The sequence below is a fragment of the Trichogramma pretiosum genome, unplaced genomic scaffold (genome assembly GCF_000599845.2).
Source record: "Trichogramma pretiosum strain Unisexual culture from Peru unplaced genomic scaffold, Tpre_2.0 scaffold77, whole genome shotgun sequence".
Taxonomy (NCBI): domain Eukaryota; kingdom Metazoa; phylum Arthropoda; class Insecta; order Hymenoptera; family Trichogrammatidae; genus Trichogramma; species Trichogramma pretiosum.
This window is the reverse complement of record NW_019641667.1, coordinates 636,254-662,063: the sequence shown is the minus strand read 5'-3', so window position 1 is coordinate 662,063 and position 25,810 is coordinate 636,254. Positions and strand designations below refer to the sequence as shown.

The 25,810-nt window shown below is 43.4% G+C and overlaps 2 protein-coding genes across 2 annotated transcripts in view; both read right to left on the bottom strand.

The window, feature by feature from the left end:
* Positions 1–25,810, bottom strand: part of LOC106648469 (serine-rich adhesin for platelets-like) — a 94,663-nt gene that overhangs the window by 48,637 nt on the left and 20,216 nt on the right. The window lies entirely within an intron of this gene.
* LOC111693974 (venom carboxylesterase-6-like) lies at positions 21,779–24,555 on the bottom strand. The gene is made up of 6 exons (XM_023460312.1): positions 24,466–24,555; positions 23,439–24,393; positions 22,718–22,886; positions 22,311–22,646; positions 22,098–22,230; positions 21,779–22,025 (listed from the first exon to the last, which is right to left on the bottom strand). The coding sequence occupies exons 2-6, from the start codon at positions 24,363–24,365 to the stop codon at positions 21,845–21,847; spliced, it is 1,746 nt and encodes a 581-aa protein (XP_023316080.1). The 5' UTR covers positions 24,366–24,393; positions 24,466–24,555; the 3' UTR covers positions 21,779–21,844.

The window sequence follows — 25,810 nt, the reverse complement described above, 5'->3', positions numbered from 1 at the left end:
ATCGATCGGCACCAGCAGCTCGATTTCGTCGCAGATACCGAACAACTTGGCCGCCAGCACGTCGGAGTTGATCTCTCTCTTGCAGATGACGTGCAGAGGCGTCGATCCCTCTTCGTTGGCCAAACTCAGATCGGGCCCCCTTCTCAGCAGCGGTTCCACTAAGTGTCCCGAGCCCAAAGCCACGAGCAACGGTGTGTCGCCGTCCTTGTTTCGGGCGTCGATCGGCAACGTCCGATCGTTCTCGTCGCAGATCTCCAAGAATATCTTCACCGAGTCGTCGTCGAAGAACGACGTATCGTCGCGCTTGCAAATATGGTGCAGAGGCGTCCATCCGCGCGCGTTGGCCAAACTCGGATTGGCTCCTCTCCCCATCAGCAACGAGCACGCGTCCAGTTCCCAGCCCCAAAACACGTCCAAGTTCAACGGCGTGTAGCCTCTCTCGTCCTGCGCGTCGACGTTTATCCGGCGCCCCACGTCGTCGCAGATCCGAAACAGCTCTCTCATCAAGCTGTGGCCCTGCACCAATCCATTGCAGAGAACGTGCAAGATCGTGAATCCGTCCTTATTGACCAGATTCGGATCTGAGCCGCGTCTCAGCAGCAGTTCCATCAGGTCCCGGGGCCCGAGGCACGCGTACCTCAACTCGTAGTGCAACGCCGTGTTGCCCAGCTTGTCCTGGGCGTCGACGTTTATCAGACGCCCTATGTCGTCGCAGACCTCGAATAGCATCTTCGCCAAGTTGTAGCTGTCGGGTGTCTTGGGAACGATGTGCAGAGGCGTCGATCCCTTATCGTTGGCCAAATTCACATCTGCGCCTTGTCTAAGCAGCAATTCGACCAACCTCTTGTTGTTCGAGCGCAGAGCCAAGTGCAATGGCGTGTCGCCCAACTCGTCCCGAGCATCGACTCGCAACGTTACGTTTTTCTGCTTGCAGATCTCGAACAACACCTTCGCCAAGTCGTAACGTTCGTTTTCCTGGGAAACTATGTGCAGAGCAGTGAGTCCCTTCAGATTGGCCGAATTCGGATAGGCGCCGTATTTCAGCAGCAGTTCCGTCGCCTTCTTGTTTTTGTTGCGCAGAGCCAACTGCAGCGGTGTATCACCCTGATCGTCTTGAACATCAACCACCAGCGTCCGCTCGTCATCGTCGTCGTTGATCTCGAGTAACATCGTCACCAAGTCGTTGTACTTTCTCTGACAGATGATGTGCAGTGGCGTCGATCCATTTTTACCGGCTAAAATCGGATTGCGCCTCTCCTCAGCAGCGATACGGCCGCCTTCATTTTGCCGTTTCGCAGAGCCAAATGCAGCGGCGTGTCACCGGACTCGTCCCGGGCATCGACCCGCACCGACAGATTCAACTCGTCGCAGATCTTGAAGAACAGCCTCGTCGAGTCGTACTCCGCGCCCTTCAGGCAGATGTAGTGCAAAGGAGTCGATCCAGTTGGATTGGCCCGATTCGGGTCGCGCCGTGTCTCAGCAGCAGCTCGGCCACCTCCAGCCGGCCGTAGTACAGGGCCAGATGCAGCGGCGAATCGGTCGACTCTTGGTCGAACTCGTTGGGATCGTGTCCGTGCTCGAGAAATTTTTTGCAGGCCCGGTGGCAGCCGGCTATGCTGGCCGCGTGTAAATGCGTCAAGCCCTCGTCGTCCGCGTAGTTCGCGTCGAAGCTGTCGTATATTTTGAAAAGCGCCAGGACTAGTTTGTCCCAGCTGGGATGATCAGTTTCGACCGCGAGATGTATTGGTGTGGTGCGACGCAGCAGTGGCTCGCTGTCTTCGTCGAGTCGGGGTTCGTCCCTGTAGCCGGTTCGAGACACGAACTCGATGAAAGCCAGCACATAGTCGTTCGGGCCTTTACTCTCGTATTGAATGGAATCCGAGAGAAGTTGATCGATTTCTTCGGGCCGAAAAATGTTCCGGAGGTTAGGTAGTGGGCCTCTCCAATCGCTGATCAAAGGATAAAGTTGATCGAGAAAATCGCATCTCTCTTCTTCGATCTCCAAATTTACCTTTTCTCGTAGGCTCTTCAACTTTTGCTGGTTAAGATGATCCACGTCTACGGAGAAATAGTTGTCGATTTGCGTCATTCTGCGCTCTCACGCACAACGTACACAGTCGCTTATAATTCAAGATATTTTATTTTTCTCACGAAAATCACTTGTCGCAGTCGATGCGATATTTGCCTGATGTTTACGCAACAGCATCGCAACTCAAACTCATTGAAACAATTTCACAGTACTGGAAACCGAGCTATACCTCTTATACAATTATTTTTACTTTACCACTTGCGGATTAGACACACAAAGGTACTCGCCATCTGGGGGTGAAAGCTGGCTTTAATTTTTATTGAATTTTTGTACACGTTTTGAGTCATTAACGCAAAAATGATTTGGTATTGAAACGTTGAATAATTATCAATCAAAGCGTTTAAATTTAAGCATAAACCAATTGAATCTTTGTTTGCATTCAAAATAATGCATATATGATTGTATTTTCAAGAACTTTTAGAGCAGTTTACACAAAAAACATATCAGTATTATAAATTAATTCACAACGGATACTTCATCTAAAATTACCTTAAATAAAATTCAGAATCGTTTATTCCAATAGTAATATCCAACTAGCGAAATACCTCGCTCGTAATATCCAATTTTACGTTAAACAACAAATACTACATTAAACTTGAGGATTTTTCTTAAAAGTCACGAGTAAAGAGCTTGCTCATAAAAAAGCTATCGTTCCTATTTTCACGTAAAAATGCCAATGAGATAATATCTCGGAAAACATCACGCTAATGAAAAAGGCGCAACGTTTGGATTAATCAATCCGATCCCTGCTTATAAACAGTGTTCCTCTTTGCGTGCGTGTCCCTGTAACTCAGCCCTGCGCAAAAGTACCTTTTATACATCGAACAGCGCACGAGCGTACGCGTCGTTTGCGCGATTCCCGAGTCTGATTATTTCAGCTACTTATACATACTGGTGCTGCTGCGAGCAGCAAATTTACACGTTGGAGAAGTATAGAAGCTCGTGGTGAACTTGGGATGTAATTAAGGCGATTGATTAAATGTCCATGTGTGTACAGCATCCACGACTAAATGCGTGCGTAGAAGAAAAAAAAACATTTTTCGCCTCTCTTATGTATAACTTTTAACGCGCGATATAAAACGGAAAACGCTAGTGAGTATAATGTGAATTCGATAATGGCTGCATCGCGCGTGAGCTCGACGTGCGTATATAATAATAATGATGCTGATGATAATAGTAAAAGAGTAGGCAATATAAGAGCTCTCTAGCTTGCGCGCATATATAGCGGTATCATATATAGTGCGTGCGTAAACGAGGAGAACAAAAGCTATTTTCGCTGCATAATACACATAGCCAAATTTATGTATACGCTTAATTGCTCACATTGCGCGAGTTCGCCTACCTGCGCTGTAAGTTTTAGCGACGAAAATCTGCGCAAACGTTTTTCCTGAGATCTCTCGCTTCGTTAAGGTGTATATAAACGCGAGGAAGGCGCAGATATATAAGCTATTACGTGTGTATGTAGGCGCGTGCGATACGATACATCTCAGCAAGAGAGAAAGAGAGAAAAAAGAATAAGGAGAAGCTCCGCGCTACGTGGGCCCCGTGTGTAAAAGCCATTACAGAGATCACGCGACGAAGGAATTATAAAAGGCAAAAGGGCGCTCGTCGACGTGGTGCAGCTTTGCGCACATGCAGCTATAGCTCCGCAGCAAGGTGTTGCATCGTCGTTGTTTTGTTTCGTTTCGTTCGTTTCGTCGTTGTTTTTCCGTGCATCCGGGATGAAGCGAGAAGAGGCTCTAGCTAGCTAGCTTATAGCGCACACCAGTATAGTTTCGCCGCAGTTGTATTATAGGCGCGAGAGAGAGAGAGAGAGAGAGAAAAACCCGCGCCGGGAGAAGGTGGGGCGCGCGCGAGAAAAGGAGGGTCCATCAGGGTCGAACTCGCGCGCTTAGGTCGTGTGTATAAGTACGTATATAGGAGCTTGACCCTCTCTCACACACTGCGCTGCCCTATGCCTGAATGTGTGTGTGTGTGTGTGTATGCAGCTATACTCGCCTCCTCCTTGTCTACGGTACTTATCTAAACTCGCGCGCGCGGGAGGGAAATAAACGCCGCGATAATAAGCCACGATAAAGTCCTCTTCTCTCCTGTATATAGAGGAGCGCGCGCGCGCGAGGAAAGAAACCATTATTTCCAAAGCCCGAGAAGAGGAGCTAGCTCTGCGCTTGGCTTGATAGCAGCGCGCGCGCTCGGGCGCCCTGGGAAAATTCGATCGATAGGGCCCTGCCGCTGCTGCTGCAGTTTGTCTCCTCGACGAGAGCTCGTGGCATTTTTTCCCCTTTTCTCTCTTTTTTTCTCTCTCGTTTTCGTCGCATAATAGCGTATAAACGCTCTGAGTTGAAAATTGCAGCCCCGTCTGCGTGCAAATGCTGTTTATACGCGATGGCAAAGGTCGTATGTACTTGAGTACAGATGTAATCGTGTGAAAATTAACGTATGCCTATAAGAGCGTGCAGGAAGAATTTCGTCGATCGTACTTAGGACTGAATTATCTCAAGTTTTTTTTCGGTGAGTACGTTTTTACGGAGCCACGACAAATGACTTTTTATCTATCGTAAAGACGGAACGTCGACGAGAATTAGGGGTATATTCTGATGAAGTCTCTCCTGACTCTCAAAAATGAAAATTCACGGTCGAGACATGACGTTTTAAAGATCCATACCATTAACATAGTATAAAATATTAATAATGGAAGGAGTGAATCGTTTCAAAACCATGTTTGACTTATACAATTATTTTGACTTTGCCACTTGCAGATTAGCAGATATTTGGTAATCGCCCTCTAGCGGTAAAGTCTTAAAGTGGTATAATCGTTTTTAAAGTGGTTGAAAGCTGGTCTAAATTTTTTTGAAACTATAAAATTGTTATTTTCGAGTCATTTGAAATGCACTCAATTGTAAAAAAAAATTAATATAAAAATGAATTGTTGAGTAATGTATTTTAAAACATTTCAAATGGTCTTTTTTTAGTCCTAATCGAATAAAGCTTCGTAAAAAACACTCTGATTACTCTCTGATCGAATCGAACGCAGTGGAGTCGTTTTCCGTTCGATTGCACAAGTGTCAATGTCATCGATACGCGCACCGCGCGTGTTCCAGTTCGCAAATTTTTCATTTAGAACGGGGCACGATATACATTGGTTACATAAACCTCGAGTGTAAAATTATTCGAAAATTTAAATATAAACCGTTTAACGATCGAAAAAAACAAATAAAGGCACTCGCTAAAGAGTCGGATACTTATTTATAAAACTCGTTGTGCATCTGCAACGGATATAAAAGCGCAAAACTCGAATATAAAAGATACATTAAATAATTCATTTTCGAGACGATGGAAGATTAAGAGAAAAAAGTAATGGCTATATTTTGCCGTTTCTATGGAAGCATAAAATTCTTCAACTGCGAAGACGAAGCTTATACGCACTCTACGCGGGATGCCTCTTTCATACATTCGAGAAAATTTACACAAATGAATGTGCTTCGACACTTCATAATACTCCTGCAAAACATTTCCGAACACAAAAATCCTACGCCTAAATTAAAAAAAAAAAATTTGGTCAACTTACCCTGTGCGGAGCCCTGAGCAGCCGATGCACCGCCGCCAGTTGATTGATGAGCGGTAGCGTGGCGCTGAACGTGTGTATCGGCGGCCTCGGCGGCTCCGGATACGAGCTCGCGTACGCGAACGGATCGACGTCGTTCAGATACTGGACGCGGCAGGTGAGCGACATTTTTCAGCAGCTATGGTTGTTTTATAGCGAAGCTGCTGCTGCGCCTCCTCCTTGACTTTGGGGCCGCAGGAGGAGACGCAACTCTCTGGTGTAGGCCAGGTTGAGTTGGAAAACGTCCTCTTGTCTCTTGCACTGCACGGACACTGCGGCGTGCGTAATAATGTAATGGTACTGATCGCGCACTGTACCGTCGTTGTCGTCGTGTCCTTGATTCAGGGACGCCTCCGTGCTGCTGCTGCTCGCCTTTCGATTTTTTTCTTCCTCTTCTTTTTTTCGTTGACGAGGATGATGATGATGATGATGATTTTTTTCTATGTATATCGTGCCACTACTGCTGCTGCTGCACACACACACAAGACACCGGTTTCTGCCCTCCTCTTTCGCTTCTCTTTTTCTCGATGTGTATTATATATATAACGCACTGACCGCGATCGATGATCGGTATCGGCCAGCAGCAGCCCAGCGCGCAAAGATAGAGGGCTATACACCGGCAGCAGCAGCGGACCAGATGTACCAGTATATGTGTGTGCGTGTATATCGGCCTACACTGAATGTACGCGCCTTTGCGCAGAACAGAACAGAGCAAGAGAGAGAGAACCGGTTACCGGTCGCCTCTATCTTCCTCGTCTTTCTCCTTCTGTCTTCTTTACTTTTCCATTCGATGACCAAGACGAAGGACCTGGTTGATATTCGATGGTTTTGTTTCAGTTGTCGAGAGAGATGCTCAATTTTTTTTGTTTCTTCTTCTTCTTCTTCCTCTTTCACTTTTGCGATCGTCGTGGTAGTAGTAGTGGTAGTCGCACACGCGCGAAACAACGGAGAGGACGCAGGACGTGGAGAGAGACCTGCGCGTGTACGTGCGTATGCGTGCAACAAAGAGAAACAGAGCCGCAAACGATAAATTTTATATGTATCGTATACGAAGAGAGAAGAACGTCCAAGTGTGCGCGTGTGTGTGTTTATTCGTCAGAGACACAGACTCCGTGTGCAGCTTTGCTTCTCGTTTCGAGACTGTGTGTATCTATACGCCCTTTCTTTTTTTCGTCGCTACTTTATATCGGATTCGGGGGCCAGTTTTAGACCTATACCAGTTTATTGATTTTTTTTATCTTCGGTATACAAGGAGCCCGAGAGTTTATTTTTTGATCTATTATAAGCGAGCAAATTGTTGCAGGTCCTTCACCTCGAGTTTTAAAAAGCAGCAGCAAAAAAAACACGATAAAGTCGATTATCGGCTTACGAAACTCGGAACGGCGCGCTAATCTTACGGTTAGGAAGAGGAGAGGGAGAGAAACGATTTTATCATCATCTTAAAAAATCACGAGTTGACATATTACGTCGTCATCTCGTCGTGTAAAACGTTGCATTAGCTGTTTTACGAGAGAGGCCCCTGCGAGATCGATCTCGTGTACACATACACACACATTTATTCATTCATTTATTTATTTATCCTGGCACGCGATTTTTCCAGAAGAAACGTTAACACACAAAGTAAAGTGATAAATCGCACCGATCGTTTACACACACGCGCGCGCGACAGCAACGTGTGTATTTTTCGCGATCGTTTTTGTCCGACATCGCGTCGTCTGTCTATATATGATGTATAAACATATGAAAACTTTCGAACGACTTTTCTCGTCGCCGTCGTAGTAGTACACGCGGAGAGTCTACTAATAGTTAATCGGCACAAATTCGCATATAATCAGCAGCCTGGCGCGGAAAACCCGACACCTGTCAACGGACACGCTACGCGTGGCAATTTCAGTTTCTATTTATACAGTGCATATATAATATGCGATAATCGCGCGACATTTTATTCCGAGGAAAGTGAAAATTGCTCCGAAGAGATTGAAACGTCGTGGCAGTTTATAAGATTTTCATCCCTCCGCTTCGATCGTGTCTTTTTTTTTTTTTTTTATATATATAATTTTCGCCACTAACCCGAGACATGGCCCGCGTCATCCAAACGCCGTATATAACTTCTCTTTTGTACACACAAACATAACCGTATGGCGCGCGTGCACGGGGAGTTTTCAGACACTTTACGGTTATTGGACCGGCCCAACGGACCGACTCGCATGTGCTGCTGCTGTTCCTGCGGCATTAAAAAATTCCATCCGCATTATATACCGCGTGACCAACCAGAAGGGCTGTGTTGCAGCAGCAGCAGTAACAGCAGCGCAGAGCTAGCTGCAGCAGAGAATATTTGAAATAGTTTTGGCCAGCTCGAGTGCAATTTACTTACTCTCTCTCTAGCTCGCGTCTCTAATCGCACCCACACACGTGTATACCAAATGCTCCTATATAAGTTCCTACATTACATATATATAAAAAAATGTGTGTATGTGTGTGTGTGTGTGTGTGTGTGTGTGTGTGTGTGTGTGTGTGTGTGTGTGCGTGTGTGTGTGTGTGTACAACGAGTACACACATACGCAGCTGACACTTTACCTATGGTATAGCCTCTTGAAGGAATTTCCAGCCGAGGAATAAAATCAACGCTGTTACTGCCGCTGCTGCTGGTATATATAGCGAGGACTATACGCGAGCAACGCGACGCGTTGTAACAATACCGGTTATACGCGCCGTAGTCGTCGTCGTTCGCCTCCTGCACTGCCGCCGCCGCCGACTTGTATGTATGCGTGTATCTCTTATATATTCTCTCTCTTGCTTTGGCTCATGGTAACGTATATGTACACATACACATAGGATATACACACGTATTTTCGCTCGCCGCCCCTGACTCTATTTTCTTTATTTCTATCTCACTTCTGTGTGGTTTTTGTCGCTTTCGCGCTTGTTTATGCACTCGCCGCCACCGCCGCCCCGCGAGAGATGCCGTTTGCTCGACTCGCGCCGTACGTACACGTATATATACCGAGAGTCTACGTATACGTATATTTTATATTCCCTTTTCCAAGACGACTTTGCCCTCGTAAATCTCATCGAAATGGGAGAATTACACACTGCGCGCGCGAGGCGCTTCCCCACCTCACCTCCCACTTCTTTATAGAAACTATAGGCTGCATTTTTATGACGCGAGCGTGGACCGTTCCGAAAATTCGATTTTGAAAATCGCGTCGTACCTCGATTCGTGAAATATAAACGCGAACTGCTACCGCAACATTGTTGCGCGCAGCAACGAAACTTCAAAAGCCAGCAGCAGCAGCATTGACATTCGCTCGTGCGACGAGAGAGAGAGAGAGCGTAAAATGTGCATATAAGAAGGCAAAAAGAAAAAAAAACGAAGAAGGAAACGAGTCCTTATGGCGGAGTAAAGGCACAACTATACTGCCAGTGAAAGGACTAAAACTCTCGGTGTGGACGTTTCGCTCGCTTATGTGCTGCTGCATGTGTCTGTGTGTGTGTATGTATGCACTCCCGCGCACAAATAACGTCTCTTCTCGTTTTCATTCTCTCTCGTGCGCGCGCAAAAGAGAGAGAGGCCCGTTTATCTCTGAAAAAGATTTTCGGGGCTTTTGTTATTATCATTACTCTTTGAGAGAGTCTCGCGTATATATACCTTTTTTTCTCTCGTACATTATTATACATTCGTCATGATGAAGGAGAAAGCGGAAGACGGTAATGGCGGCGGCGGACAATGACAATTGCCGATCCGTTAATGAAAGTGTTAACGTTTAATTGAAATTATATGAATGTGCAGATTTTTTTTCGTCTTTAATGCCGACCCGATGTACAGAAGTTACAAAATCAACGCGCCTCGATGATTATTATACAAGAAATCGGCAAAGGTTCCGATTTGTGATTAGGAACACGAGGCGCGCGCGTGAGTGATAGAAAGGTTGTTAACCGCACGCGCGCATTTAAGCGGGGGATGCAGCAGCAGGAATCGTTTATACTTTTTTGTTTTATATTATTTTATTTTTTTTTTTCACGTCCACACGAAGTCCAAGTTTTTTTGTGTGCGCGCAAATAAAAATCACGTGTGTAGGGTATTTGTCGGGGATTTTTCAAGCGTCGTTAGGCATCTCAGCGCCCCAGCGGAGAGAGGAGACGACGACGAAGACGACTCGTGGGCATCGAAATTAATTAGTGGTCGCCCTCTTTTACGACTTGTTTCGACAAAATGAAAAAAATAAATAAATGAATAGCCGTGCGCATCTTCCCCCTCGCGTGCGGCGCGCGGGCAGAAAATGTATGTACTTGTGTGTAAGCAAACACGCGTCAACAGCAGCGCGACTTAGTACATTTGTGTGTGTGTGTGTGTTTAAATATGTATTATTCATCTCACGCTTGAAATACCTTAAAACCCCTTGTGCTTAATTCGAAAATTTCAGCTTCCTATACACACGGCTCGCGCGCAGTGTGTATTATCTCTCTTAAATAGGTGGATCTCTGTGTGTGTGTGTGTGTGTGTGTGTGTGTGTGTGTGTGTGTGTGTGTGTGTGTGTGTGTGTGTGTGTGTGTGTGTGTGTGTGTGTGTGTGTGTAGATGCACACGTACAGACACACACACCTGTCGTGTGCAAGCTGCAGATAAAACGCTATAAGACGCACACACACGCACACAAAAAGAGAATAAACGAGAGAGAGAGAGAAACATTATACGCGGCGAACGCACGCGAAAAAAAGAGGAGGATGCGCTTCTTGATAGCGCGCGGGCGCGATGCGCTCGGTACACCTACTAGTGGTAGTAGTAGTAGTAGCCACGCCGAGTAAAGAAAATAACAACAAAAAGAAGAGGAAAGTTTAAGAAAGGGAAGGGCATCATCGGAGAGAGGCATCAGAGAAGAGAGAGAGAGAGGCATCAGAGAAGAGAGAGAGAGAGGCATGAGGCTAAGAAAAGAGTAGCCACAGCAGCAGCAGTATGCGAGGAAGATTCTTATAAGGGCCCTCGAGGTGCCCGTGTGGTGCTGGGGCTCTGGCTCACTGCGGCTGGCTGCTGCCCACGCGTCCGCACAAATCAGCGTTTCTCTCTCTCTCTCTCTCTTTCATATACTGCACACATACACACACGTACGTTACACGTATAGAGCGCAGAGAGGGACTTGCTGCAGCAGCGATCGAGCGAGCAAGCGAGCGAGTAACCAACACTGCATAATACATTATATACGTGCATGTGTGTGTGTATGTGTGTATAAAATACAGCTCGAATTTCTCACCAAGTCAACGAGCACACGAGCGCATGCTAGGCTATAGCTAGAGAGAGAGAGAGAGAGAGGTTAAGACACTGTGTATGCATGTACGATATATATATAGGTACGTGCCTGCATATACACGTCAAGAGGTAGGGCTTGTAGAGGCACTTCTATTGTCTTTTTCACGATGGTGTGAGAAAAGGGTATTTTTTCCTCTTTTCTTTTTTTTTGAGCGCGGGCGAAAAATATGCTGCATGTGCCCCCCCGACTAAAGGCGCAAGCGGAGAGAAATAGATAGTTAATTGTACGACTATCTTTTGGGTTTTTTTTTCTGGATTTTGCTTTTGTCGAAAAGTCAGCGCGGAAAGACATAGTAAAAACGTAAACACCGAGTTTTAGAGAGAGAGAAATGTACGATAGATATTTTTGGAGCACTTCGATGCGTATCACGAGATGAGTAATACAAGTCGAGCCTCCGGTTGAGCGATCGACACTAGAGCGAAAAAGTGAAAAATCGTCGTATATATAATCGCATAAAATCGTCATTTACGATCGAAGACCGTGTCTTTTAATCGTTTCGCAGACAAGATTACACACGATCTATACGGTATTACATAATAGGCTGAATTAGCCATAGTCAAAAATACCGAGATCGCAACAGACACATCGCACGCGAATCAGCTGTCAGCCGCTGACAGCTATTTAAATGCCACCGGCGCGAGAATGTCAAGTTATACGCACTATACGTATCTCTTTAAATATCACACATTGGGTATTTTTTTTTTGTTTTGTATCGTTCCCGCGCGCGCGCATGGGAATTTCTTTTTTTTTTTTTGTAATAAGATAATAAACAAAAGACGCTCGTGTGGCAACGAGGTCACTGTCACGATTTTAATCCTCCCCCTTAAAAAAAAATCGATACACACACACACTGCATGTTTAATAGGTAAAACTTATATAGACGACGTTCGAATACACACAGATAGACGCGCACACGTATACAGAGTCATGGCTATACGTTCAGCACAGCTGAGAGACGGTCGAGATTGCATGTGTTGTATATAGTATAGAAGTGTATATACAAAGAGCCGTGAATGCGCGAGAAGGAGGCGTGCGCATGCAGGACCACGCGAGTTTCTGCCTGCGCCGCCACCACTACCAACACGGCATATTCGCACTCCATGTGTTTGTGTGTGTATGTACACGGGCTTTGCATGTGCCGATAATATATATAAGTATATACGCGACTGCTATACGAGGCCATGTACAGAAAAAGACACACGAGCAAAGTCTGCACATAAATGTATTATACCTATATACACTGCGTCTATATAGGCCGGGTGCATACATAAATATGTGCGCATTGGCGCTGGCGTCGTTTTTGACATTTCGGAGCCTCGACACACCGTGAAAAACTGCACTGCTCTTATCATTTGAAATTGGCAAAGTTAGCTGCATAAATATCGCGTTCGTCACCCGGCCTATATCACAGTTAATCCCTTGCCGGACTGCGCGTAAAGGTACACGCGCGTGCATAGGTACTCGTGTATGAGTGTGTGGTGTATTTTTTCACGTATAGGTACGGAGTCTGCGCCTTCCTTTATAATACCGATATTATGCTGCGCCGTGGCGCATACCAGAAGCTCGTGGTGTTGGACGACGACTGGTACACACGCACACGCACACTACGACGTTCTTCTCTCCGAGAGCTAAGCGGCGATCGTTTGTTTATATCGCACTATCTAGCCGTACACTCACGCAGAGCGAGAGAGAGACTTGGATGCTTACGTTTATATGTATTCTCTTTATGTGTAATCCTTTGTCCTGTTGCGCGCGCTTACGAGCGGCTGCAGCTCGGTAATAGCAGCAGCCCCCACACGGACACACTTGGCGCAATATTATTAGGTGTATATACGAAACACACAATGACAACAATGACAATCGATGCTCCAGTAATAGTGGATAAACTCTGAATCGGCACCAAAACGTCACTCGGTTATCGTCGCACGCGCACTTGTTATACTGATACTCGCGTCACACATCCGCTGCTCTGTCCTTTTGTCGTCGTTTACTTTCTGCATATATAATAATCACACATATATGTAATAAAACACACGCGTTACGACAAAGGTCCGCTCGCCTCGCTTATACACGGATACGGACAAAGATAAAAAAGCAACAAAAAAAAAGAAAAGAACTCGCACGCGCGCGAACGAGTGAGCGCGTATGTATACGATATACTTAATAATATTAGCACATACACAATAACAACATCGATACGAGGGGCTCTTCTGCGCTAACCTCGCGAGCGGCCGCCGCGACACTGACTAAAGAAAAGCCAGCCGAGCGAGCGAGCCGCGTTGAGAGTTCCAACAGCACACGGCAGTGCAGGCAGGCAGGCAGCAGAAGCGGAGAGCGGTGGAAAGAGAGAAAGAGAGAGAGAGAGGCCAACACACAGCGGAGCTCGCGCGCGCGGACACCTGTCGGATAGCGAGTCAGCCTGTGTGTGTTGCTGTGAGTTAAAGGTATATGTGTGTAAACTACACATACATGCAGGCGCGCGAGACTCGCAGGCAACTATATATAGGTATAGTGTATAGTAAGCAGGGGAGGAAGAAACCGGCACACTGCGGACTGAGTACACTGCAATATAAACGCGTGTCGTGTGTGCTTTAAATACGACGCGCCGCGCCGGCCAATTTATAATAACGATTCGCGAGAAATCCGCCAACGCGGAGTTTAATATTATTACGCGGCGCACACGCGAGCTTTTAATGCGACTACTACTAATACTACCTATATATCGCTAGAATAATAATTTCTCTCTGTTTCCCCTGAGAGCGAGCGACAAAACGACAAAACTGGATTTAGACCAAACGGGCGATGAGTGACGCGAGAGCTTTGAACGTCGTACCTAACCTATAACCGACCCCTGATCCCCGCACACACGCACTTGGATGCGATGTTACAGCAGTGCTATATAGACGACTGCGCCGTTGATGGATGGACATATATACATGCGATTCTAATCTGACGCTTATTTTGATATTTTCACTGACCAAGTTGGCGTTGAGACCGAATAAAACGAGATACTTCGAGGTGCGAATTTATGAGCTGGTGCAGCTTCGATAGTGACACTTTTTCTAACGTAAAGCCAAAAGTGCTTTTATCTCAATAAATTTCAGATTTCCTAGTACACGCGCACTTACACAACTTGCGTCGAATTCGTATTGTACGCGAAGAAAAATTAAAACGAATTCGTGAAATCTTGTTTTTATACTTTTGCATCAATTTTTTCGCGAGCATCTCGCGTTTCTTTTTTTGAAGTGACACTTCTTTAGTCGCGTTAGGCATGAGGGGTAAAACTGTGAAACTCTGCCGCTCTGCATCGCTGCGAACGACCTGATAAGTCCAATCCATAATTTGTGTGTGAGTGCGTGTGAATTGTGAATGGCCAAGCGTATAAAACGTTGTCGCTCTTGTTGCAGCCCACAGCTATAGTCCAGTTCATTATCTCCTTCGTTCGGCGTGTACATAAATTCATAAAAGTATTTGGCTATATTTCGACGTCAATTGTTAGATCTTATTTCGCGAATCTATTTTGCAGCAACGTCGGTAGAATTCGTCAAGGAGATAAAATCAATCTAATATCATTTTTTTCTCATTTAAATATTTTTTTATTTTTGACGCGTTAAGTGCTTGTGGTAACGAATATATAATATATTATACAAATCGAGATCTTTCACAACGGACATTGATAAATACAAAGTTCATTAATTATTATTAGCTTTGTATTGTCTACAAATCATCATCTTCGTTCCTTTTCATAAATTTCATAACGAGTATGAAAAATGGGAACCTTCACCATTCCATTTATTGTCCTTTTGGATCTTTCTCGGCTGTCTCGGGTACTTTCTCACCACATTCTGTTTCATTTGTTCGTACCTTCGTCTCACCGTCTTCGCGAACTCCAGCCGCCAAGCAAATATTCACAAAATCTTGGTTCGTCAGCCCATCCAAGATCATTTCACAGATTTCAATTGGCAGCCGAAAGTGTATCAGTTGGCTGAATGGATACAGCGCAGATTCGCGTAAATATCGCCTCGACAGTTTCTCGCTCAGATGCAGCTCGCAAGCCTCGTGATACCTTGGCGGCAGATTTTTTCTCAATTTACCCGTGAAAGGATATTTCTTCCCTGATCGCCCGAGCTGGAAGTACTCCTTGTATGAAATTTTACCATCTGCCTCTTCGCATGGTAACTTGATCAAGTCGTAGAGCGACAGACTCGTCGGCTCGTCTGCTAAAGTTATCTCTTTCGCTCTCGTCGCAAAATCGTCCTCGTCGTACCAAAGTTCATTGCCGCGCAAAAAATCAACGAGATTCGCGGACTTCTCGAAGACTCTGTGTTTCGCGAACGATTTCATGATCTTCAGAGAGTCGCTTCTGTCCAACTCGTATCCCTTATTCTCGAGACTTTCTATGATACTTAGAGTACCAGGCACTAGAATGTATTTGAAATTCTGCGATAAATATGTCCATCGAAATTCTGCGATGGGACTCTCGTCGGGAAAAACGAATGTAGACAGATCGGCACCACGATCCAAGAGTAGATCGACGGCTCTCGGTTTGAGAGACGCCACGGCCCATTGAAGCGGTGTCAGGCCCTTCTCGTCCCGGGCTTCGATTTCCAACACCCGCTGCATGTCGCTGTTGAGCTTGAAAAACAGCTCGACAAAGTCATCGCTGATGAAATTCTGGCAGATAATGTGCAAAGCAGTCTTTCCTTTGTTGTCAGCCAAATTTGGATTGGCGCCTCTTCTCAGCAGCAACTCGACCTTCCATTCCATTTCACGCACAATAGCAAAGTGCAACGGTGTCCATCCATTATTGTTTTTTACGTCGACCTGCACTGTCAACTGCTCGATCTCGTCACTGACCTTGAACAACAATTCCATCGATTTCATAAACTGGAACTGGCAAAGATGGTGCAAAGGATTCATTCCGTTCAGGTCAGCCAAATTCGGATCCGCGTCTCTTCTCAGCAGCAGCCGAACTAGCTCCTCGGTGCAGTGCTCGGACACCAATGCCAAGCTCAACGGTGTGGTACCCTCGTCCGCGCATATCAAATCGAAGCGCCGTTTCCATGATTTTTGCGCGAGGCAATTGGGATCCACCTGGCCGAGCTCGAGGAATTTCTTGACGATGTCCAGGCAGTTGAACTTGCAGGCTATGTGGAAATGCGTGAATCCAGTTTCGCCGATGTAGTTCGCGTCGCACCTATCGTACATCTTAAAGAGTTTCTCGATCAAGGCCTTGGGAATAAATATTCTCATATAGCTAGCTGCGAAAAGCACCGATGTGGTGCGACGCAACAGTGGCTTGCCATCTGCGTCTAGATTTGGCTCATCCTTGTAGCCAGTAGAGATCACGAAGTCGATAAATACATGCGCTTTGTCACGACTTTCATCATGGTGTAGCCGTTCTATGGAATCACAGAGAACATATTCGATTGCTTCGGTCCAAGGAAATATGTCTCTTAGGTTTGGATATTCGCCGGTCCAGTTCTCGATTAAGGGATACAATTTATCAAAAAGTTCGTATCGCTCTTCTTTGATCTCCCAATTGACCTCGTCTCGTAAGCTCTTCATTTTTTCAATTTTCGTCTGGTTAAGATCAACCACATTTTTGTCGTTCTTCGGAGTCGTCGTCGTCATCGTCGAGCCCATTCTGTGCACTCGCGTATAATTTAAAAAATTTTTTTATTTTCGTTCGCGAAAGTCACTCGCCGCGATCGATGAGATCTTTTCTACAGCTGTTCAGGCCGACTGACTATACGACATACATAGCTTACGATCTAAGTAGAGAAAGTAATAAACACGTGTGTACAGAGTAAATTTGGCGACGATAGAAAAGGTAGATCAAGTACGGGCCGTACATTTGCGTAAATAATAACAAAAGTACGTTTGAATCCACACAGACGTCTGATACGACTACAGGGCAATTCAATGTTAAGAATAGTTTTCAACTCAAAATCGAATATTTTAAGAGCTCTACAACTGAGTTTCGAAATACCCCGAAAAGATTCAAAAATAAAAATTCAACCGAAGAAAAGAAATTTGAATTTTAACTTCTGGTGGTTAGATTCTCTAGAATGCTTTGTACATGAATTAACACCAGAAGTGAAACTTTAGAGTCCTTTTCTTCGGTTGAATTTTCATTTTTGAATTTTCTTAAACTTAACTCGATTTTGAATTTTTGTTTTTTTCAATTACATTGAGACTTGTTTGAACTTTTTTTATTCTTCGGATTTCTTTCGATTCTTTCGGATTTACTTACTTTTTTTCAATTGAACTTTTTATCGATTGAAGTTTTCTTTCTTTTTACTCGCTCGTGTCGGAATAGATGCCAAAAACTCGTGATTTTATATTCGCGCTTCAAGTGTAAAATAATGCAACGATTGAATTTTTTTTTATTGTCAAACTTTCAATCGTTCATTAATTTTATTAATTTTTGATGTATGCCTTCGGTAGTGGATTAGAAAAGGTGCTAGCCCCATACAAATTTACAAGACATATTGAAGTAATAATTGATACCCATACTTAGGACGAGGGTTTATCTATTAGGAGAGCTACTATAACAATTTTAAAGAGTATATTGGTTTCTCTTGGTAAAAATATTCAGTGTGCGTCTGCGTTTTTAAAAATCTAATAGTGCCAAAAAATTTCACGTTCACAGGAAAAAGACGTGGAAAAGTTATTGCCAGAAGAAAAGGCGCAATAATTGATAGCACAAGGTTCATTTAAGATATAATCATATAGTTGCAATTTTTATTCAAATTATAGAAAAAGAGCACAGAAAACATAAAATTTTTTTTTTTTTAAATTGGTTACAGAACTATCTTTCTACATTTACAATTATCAAGAAAAAACTTGGCGCTTTTCATTATTTCGACTATTCCAAGCATGACTTCGAGACACTCGCATAAGCAATAAATCATTTATAAAGAGTTTGTTGCTTCGATTATGATAAACGTGATTATCATGAAGTTAGGTCATTTAATTGTGCAAAATAAAATTAGTCCGAAAAATCTTTTCCGAACTTGATTCAGAATATTTCGACAGTAAATATATTCAGAACATTACTATCAGTACTCACTTGAGAATAAGTATTTTCTCTTATTCTTTGGGTGCGAAATCTTGATGATTTTTGTGTACTGTCTTTTGATGCCCGATCAAATGCACTTTTTGACCAAATTTTTTCTCGCATTTGTCGCAAGCATAATCTTTGCAATCTTTGTGTACGGACCGCAGGTGCGATAGTAAATTACAGTTTCGGACAAATTTTTTCTCGCAATGATCGCAAGCGAAATCTTTGCGACCTTCGTGGACTGTTCTTTGGTGTCTGATCAAATTCGATTTTTCGCCGAATTTCTTTTCACACGAGTCACATGAAAAATCTTTGCGACTTTCGTGGACTGCTTTTTGGTGCCTAATCAAAGCGCTTGGATCTCCAAACATCTTCGCGCACTTGTCGCATGCGAAATCTCTGCGACCTTCGTGGACTACAGTTCGGTGCCTGAGCAATTGGTGTCTATTTCCAAATTTTTTCTCACACCTGTCACATGCATGATCTTTGCGACGTTCGTGTACCGTCTTTTGATGGACGAGTAAATTACATTTAAATCCGAATTTTCGTTTGCACTTGTCGCATGCAAAATCTTTGCGACCTTCGTGGACTGTCTTTTGATGCCAGAGCAAATGTGGTTTTTGTCCAAATTTTTTCTCGCACTCGTCGCACGAATAATCTTTGTGACCCTCATGGACTGTCCTTTGGTGCTTAAATAAATGCGATGTTTCTCCGAATTTCTTCTCACATTTATTGCACGCGTAGTCTTTGCGAGCTTCATGGACTGTCTTTCGGTGCCTCAACATATCTGTTCTACTTCTAAATTTCTTCTCGCAGTTGTGACATGCGTACCTTTTGACACCCTCGTGGACTACTTTTATGTGCCAGAGCAAACTGCTTTTAGATCCTAATTTCTTCCCGCAATTGTCACATATATAATCGTTGAAGACTTTCAAGGCGAAATCTGCCCGATGTCCATGAACTAACTTTAGATGAAAGAGTATTTGCGACTTTTCTTTAAATTTCTCCCCACACTTGTCACAAGAAAAATCTTTCCGACCATCGTGTACTGTCTTTAAGTGCACGACCAAATGATGTTTATTTCCGAATCTCTTGGCGCACTTTTCACATAAGTAATCTTTGAAGACTTCGTGAAATATTTTTTTGTGTTTGAGTAATGTTGATTTATTCTCAAATTTCTTGTCGCACTTGTCACATATGAAATCTTCGGGGTCTTTGTGGACTAATTTTTGGTGCGTCAACAAACTCGATTTTTTCACAAATTTCTTCTCACATCTGTTACATGCAAAATCTTTGCAGCCCTTGTGTACCGATATTTGGTGTCCACTCAAATGACTTCGAAACTCGAATTTCTTCTCGCACCCATCACAAGCGTAATCTTTCGGTTCATTGTGTATTGTGTCTCGGTGTTTTATCATGCTTAACTCTAGTGTAAATGCTTTTTGGCAAATATCACAAATATGTTTTTTGTCGTCTGATACAACATTATCGAGTCCACTTAAATTATCTTGTGAGACAACTTCCTCAGGCTTCTTATCACTTTTATTCATTTTGATTCCCAAATTGAACGATAAATTCTTCAATTTAGAGCCACGGAAAATTAATAAGTAAAATTAATCTTTCGGCGTTATGGCGTGTTTCATCGAAAAAGACAACAATCGAACTGATTTGTTTTTACTATGAACATGATCAGTATGTCGAATGATGTCAAAATCGCTAATAATCATATTGTTTACTCATAAATTACCGATTTATCTCCTTATACGTTATTCTTCCAAATTAGAACTAGTTTAAAATTCTATCTTGGTGACAATTTTTCGAGAAATTTTATAAGCCTTCTAAAACTAAGTACTTAAAAATAACTTCTAGTAATATCGAGTCAATAGATACTTATACAATATATTATAAATAATAAAAAAGTATAAAATTCTTTAACAAATATTCCGCCCCTATCCAGAGCTGCCTCCACGCCAAGGCGTGGTTGACGTGCTTCTAAATCCGTCACCGAAAATCATTAATGCAAATCATCAATCCAACTGCTGTAGATTTGTGATTAAAAGGAGTAGAGATCCAATTACTAATTGAACTTCATTCGTGAGCAAGTTGTGCGCCTGGATCAATGATATTTTCTTTACAATTTCGGTGTAGTTTATAATGACATGCGAGTCCCTCTATGTATATCAATCGAGTAATGCGTATGATAGTCGCTGGCGAGTATTTGAGACCTGCAGTAAGCAAGTGTTTACAAAATGGTGAAGTAGAAATTTAATGTCGGCTACGCGAAACACATAACCTCGAATACTCTCTCAGTATACATCGTGAAAATCCACAGTGATTAAATCCAACTAAGCAAATGATGGAAAGCCGAGAGGAAACAGTTAGGTATAACATTTTTTGTGCATGTAATCATATTTTTTTAAACGATCATTTCATCAAATACGTTTATCTTCTAGAGTGAAAGAAGAGTCGGACAATACTTGGCCCGATTCAAGCAACGATACGAACTCATGTGAAACTAAAAACGTTGATACATTCGAGTTTCATAAATCATCGGTGAGTTTAATGATTCGAATTATATTCTGTATCTTTATTATCTAATAATATTATACATTTTTTGTATTATACAAAAAACATGAATGAGGTTATGTCTTTACAGGCACAGTTAGATGAAAAAATATTCATTGATTTTGAGTGCAAAGATGTTAAATATGAACCAGATTTTTTTCATCAACGAACATCTGCAAAATTGAGAATCAAAGTTATCCATCAATTGTGAAAATAGATAGCCAAGATCAAAATTACTACTTGAAGGATAAAGAAGAGATGAAGCTGATACAAGAGGAATTGGATTACAATAAAAATTATCAAATTCAAGAAAATTCATTCTTTGATCAGAACAAACTCAAAGGGCACACCAAATCAGAACATGATCGTATCAAACCTTTTGAATGTGAAATTTGCCGTAAAACATTTTTACGAAAAAGTGGCCTCAAGTATCACGTGAATGCGATCGTAACAAACACTTTGAATGTGAGATTTCTCAAAAATCATTTGGATATAAGGGTGACCTTAAAAAACATATAAGTTCAGTCCATAATGGAAGCAAACCTTTTGAATGCGATATGTGTCAGAAATCATTTGCATACAAAATAACTCTCAACGCTCACATAAAAACAGGGCATAATCAAATTAAATCCTATAAGTGTTAGATATGCCAAAAGTCATTTGGACTGAAAGGTAATCTTAATTCTCACATAAATACTGTTTATGCTCGTATCTGACCCTTTGAATGCGATATGTGTCACAAATCATTTGGACTCAAACATCACCTCGAATGTCACATAAATAGTGTACATAATCGCAACAAACCCGTCGAATGTGACATTTGTTGTAAATCATTTGGATACAAGCATTTTTTTTTAAATCACGTAAGTTTAGTGCATGGTGGGATCAAACCCTTCGAGTGTAAGACTTGTCACAAGTTGGGGTCAAAACCAACCTTAAATCTCATTTAATTTTTGTACATAATCGGAGCAAATAGGAGTGTGATATTCATTCGAAAACATTTGGACACATGAAAAAAGTGACAACACATGAGTATGCTACAAAATCTTGGAAAATCTATCGCTTAAATATCCTCTAATTTTTAAAAAAAAACAATAAAGTATTTCAAACATTTATAATTTTTTTCATTATTGTGTAAAGCCCTTTTAGTAAAAATTTTCAAAACCACATTCATCAATCCGCATTTGAAATATTTCCTAACTACTTTATTCATTATTACTTTTCTTCAAAATCGTACAATATTTGCTGGTCGAAAAACAGATCCCAAAATCGCTTGTTGCCCATATTGCAACTGCTCGACATACGGTAGTCTTTGGGGCCTCGGATGTGCAGAAAGGCGGTCTTGCGATCGGTCGCGTTAATGGACAGCCATTCGACGCCTTTGACACTGGGTTTTCTGCAAATATCACTAAGTTAGCGATTTTTTTTTCGCTACGACAAATATACGCCTTTTTTTCTCTCGATATACCTGTCGTAAGCCACCGACTCCCAGATGTCCATCAGTAAATTCGACATGGCCAGTGCTTTCTTGGACTTGGCTGCGTCGATATCGATTTCCGGCTCCCTCGTCACCAAGAGCACGTCGTCGCAGTGACAAACTCCTGAGTACGCAAAAACGACATGATCATTTGATCGAATCTTTCCGAACTCGATGATCGGCTCTATAAATTTTTGACATTACCGTAATTCTTATCCGAATGGCTCAATTCTCGGCTGCGACTCTGGCCGCTCTGAAACGAGTAGTAATACAGATACACGGGGCTCTCGGAGGCCTCGGCGTGCATGCGCGCTGCCCGCTCGATGTCGTACAGATAGTGCTTGTCCGTGAGCAGTCTGATCAGCGCCTTGTCGGTGCCGGCGTCGATGGGCTTCTTGCCGAAGTAGCGCAGCCTCGCGAATCTCGCGACGAACCGATGCTGCCAGATCGGCAGCGTGTAATTGTACTGGAGCACGTGGGGCGCCAGCGACAGCCAGTGGTCGTTCAGCTGCTTCAGCAGTTTGTCGTGGGACGCGTAGGCTGCATCAAAAATTACGACGCTCGAGTTATCATATATTGTAGAGTAGCGATGGTGATAAAATCCATAAAACCTGCGCCGGGATCGCAGCCCTCCTCGCTGACGGTGGTAAAGACGATCGGCACGTCGTTGATCCTCTTGGCTCTCATCAGCTCTTCCGGCGCACGGGTTATGAAAGACCAGTCACTGTTCGATGGTTCGACAACCGGCGCGAATGGAGCTTCCGGCATGAACTGCCAGCGCTGCAATGCAAAGCGATCGCGTTCAGATATAGCCGCGTTGACGTTTTATTATACCTCTTTGTTCCCTGGTAGAGACGCTCAATATTGATGATAGAAAAATTGGCCGTTTAATTTGTTTTAAAATACGTGACCATCAATATAGGCTTGCTTTTAGCGATTTACAATTTAACTGTATCGAAAAAATTCTGACTAGTTTTAAACTACTTTAAATACGATAGTACTTCAAATTTCTACCGCTAGATGGCGAGTAACTGTATATGTAAATCCGCAAGTGAAAAAGTCAAAAATGACTACTTATACAATTACTCGATTCTATATACGTTAGAATTTTTTACAATTACAGAAAATTCAAAACAAATATTGAATTTTGGTTTTTATGCTCATTTGCATGAATTTTCAAAGAACGATAAATTCGAAAAATTCTAATGTCTCCTTCATATCCAAGAAATATTTTCATGGGCGAAAAACTAGCCACAAAATATTAGGCATTTGTACCAGGGTTCACTTCACTCAACAATCCTACAGTTTAAATCAATTCTATAATTATATTACTTGAAATTCTTTCGTGGCGGTTGCCAACTCGTACGCCGGCTTCTTTTTTATACATTCGACCATTCGACGAGTGTCCTCGTCGTTCGTCCCAGGACAGTTCACCAGTGCCGCCAATTTTCTGGCTTTTTCTCGGGCATTTAGAGCAAAGCCCCAGGGATTGAGGATCGAGCCGCTGATTGCGATACCAGCGTGAAACAGTCCACGACTAACCGGCGACAGGTAGTGATACTGCACGCTCGAGGCGCCGGCGCTGAAACCCACCAGGGTGACTCGATCGGGATCGCCGCCGAACGCTTTGATCTCATTGTGGATCCAGATCAGCGCTGCCTGCTGATCCTTCAGACCCAGGTTGCCGGGTAAATTTTTGTCCTCCGTGCTCAGAAAGCCCAAAACGTTGAGGCGGTAATTCATAGCGACGAAAACGACGTCTCTGTCCATGAGATAAGGATTGTCGCTGGCGAACGGCAAACCACTGCCGTATTGAAACGATCCGCCGTGTATGAAGGCTATGACTGGTAACAATTGGCTCTTGTCCTGCCTCGCCGGCGCATTGATGGACAGATGGAGGCAATCTTCGCTGCCCACGACGCGTCCCGGTCCCGCCGGGGTCTCTCCGTTCTCGTTCGGCGGCACGTCGAGGTACTGAACGCACCGATGACTGCCGTTCGTCGCCTCGAGCTTGCCCCAATGTTTGTTCAGTATGATCTGTGGATAGGCGAATCGGAGCTCTCCAATCGGTGGCAGGCAGTAGGGGATGCCCTCGTAAACTTCGTACTTTCGGCCTTTGAACGTAGTTTTGTAGCGACCGATGACTATGCGGTCACTTGTTTCAACTCTTGGCGCAGTGTCATTAGCTGTTTCTGCTGCTGCTGCTGCTGCTGCTATTGCTGCCGAGACCAGCAAAAGTCCAAAAATTAAATCAAACATTGCTTACCTCTCGATTCGCGTGACAAATCTGCCGAAAGATTAATTTTACACTGTACTTGCCTCGGTTAACGATAAAATTCGATCGAATGGCTTTACTCACCTAAGAAGATTCTGTACAAGAGTAAAATTATTTTAAAAATTTACCAATCCACTCGACGCTCACTGTTTAACTGTAAAATTTCAAATGACGCTTGAAAAAAAAAAAAAAAAAAATAATACACACGATCATCGCCGCCAGCGAGTCGCGTTATCAACTGAGCGGCTTTTCGAAGCCGCTCGCACATGTTTTTTAAGACTGTATTTACATACTTTATCGGAGTCGCACAATGCACTCGTAAATTAGCTTATAATGAGAAACGAAGCGAAAAACGTGTCGAGTCATAAAAACGTGGATAAGACGCGAGAGACAGAGAAAAGATGCGCGAAATTTACCAATAACTACGTTACGGTGAATACTGCTTATTTTTTTAAAATCTGAGAGATATATTTGAGTTATGGGAAAATTTACTATGTGTTATATTTATTGTGTTTCTGATAATTTTTAATACATTACAGTAAAAATTTACCCATAACTCAAGTACATCTGTCGTTCAAGTAGAAAATATAGAATTTTCGAGAAAAAAAGTTTTTTTCAGGTATATACGGGGAAGAGCATATGCGCTTGTGTACGTGTGATTCTGCGTAGGACCGAAGCCAGAACTAACTACTTACATTGTCGTCGTCGAGAAGCCGAAAAAAAATGTCTTTACTTGAAGAGGATCTCGCGGGGAGCTTTGCGAACTTTCTGAAAAGACGTCCGATGATGAGAGAATAAGGGAGGGGGTGCACGTACTTATAGCAACAATGAGAAAGGGTGAGTGCCTGTCGCGACCACGACGAAGTAAAAGCCAAAAAAAAGCAACAACACAAAGATCTCCGCCGGTATCTTGAGAGTTTGTCGACCTTATCATCTTTCATCCGGCTAATTTCACGTGTTACGTACCGGCACAAAAGGTCATTGGCACGGGATTTTTTTCTCTCTCTCTCGAAACTTTGCAATTACAGCATCGAATGCGTACGTTACATAGCTGCGAAAGCGCGTAGATGTAAGTACGTGTTCGTCGCGCGCAAAGTCGAGTCGTCACAGAAGAAGAAGAAGAGAGTAATCTTGCGGTGAAAATTAATCAGTCTGGCGCGGTGTCGCGCGAATATTACACTCTCCGCTGCACACGATGTCGCGCGAGCTCTCGCCTCTCTCTCTCTCTACGCACGCCTAGATGTACGTGTGTAATGCGAAAACACCGCACGTGCAACGCCTGAAACGTGTGTGTCTGTGTGTGTGTGTGTGCGCCTCATTATACGGAAACTTTAAGACCGCTCTGAGGCTTATGCGCGCGACACACGTGACCGACGATAATAGACAGAAACAGAAACTCCCTCGCAAGCTTCCAAATAAAAAGGAAAAT

Coding starts and splice junctions, on each gene's coding strand:
- LOC111693974 (XM_023460312.1), bottom strand. CDS start 24,365: ATGTTTGATTTAATTTTTGGACTTTTGCTGGTCTCGGCAGCAATAGCA. Junction 22,887..23,438: donor CCGCCACGAAAGAATTTCAA/GTAATATAATTA, acceptor TTTGCATTGCAG/CGCTGGCAGTTCATGCCGGA. Junction 22,231..22,310: donor CCATTCGGATAAGAATTACG/GTAATGTCAAAA, acceptor TTGCGTACTCAG/GAGTTTGTCACTGCGACGAC.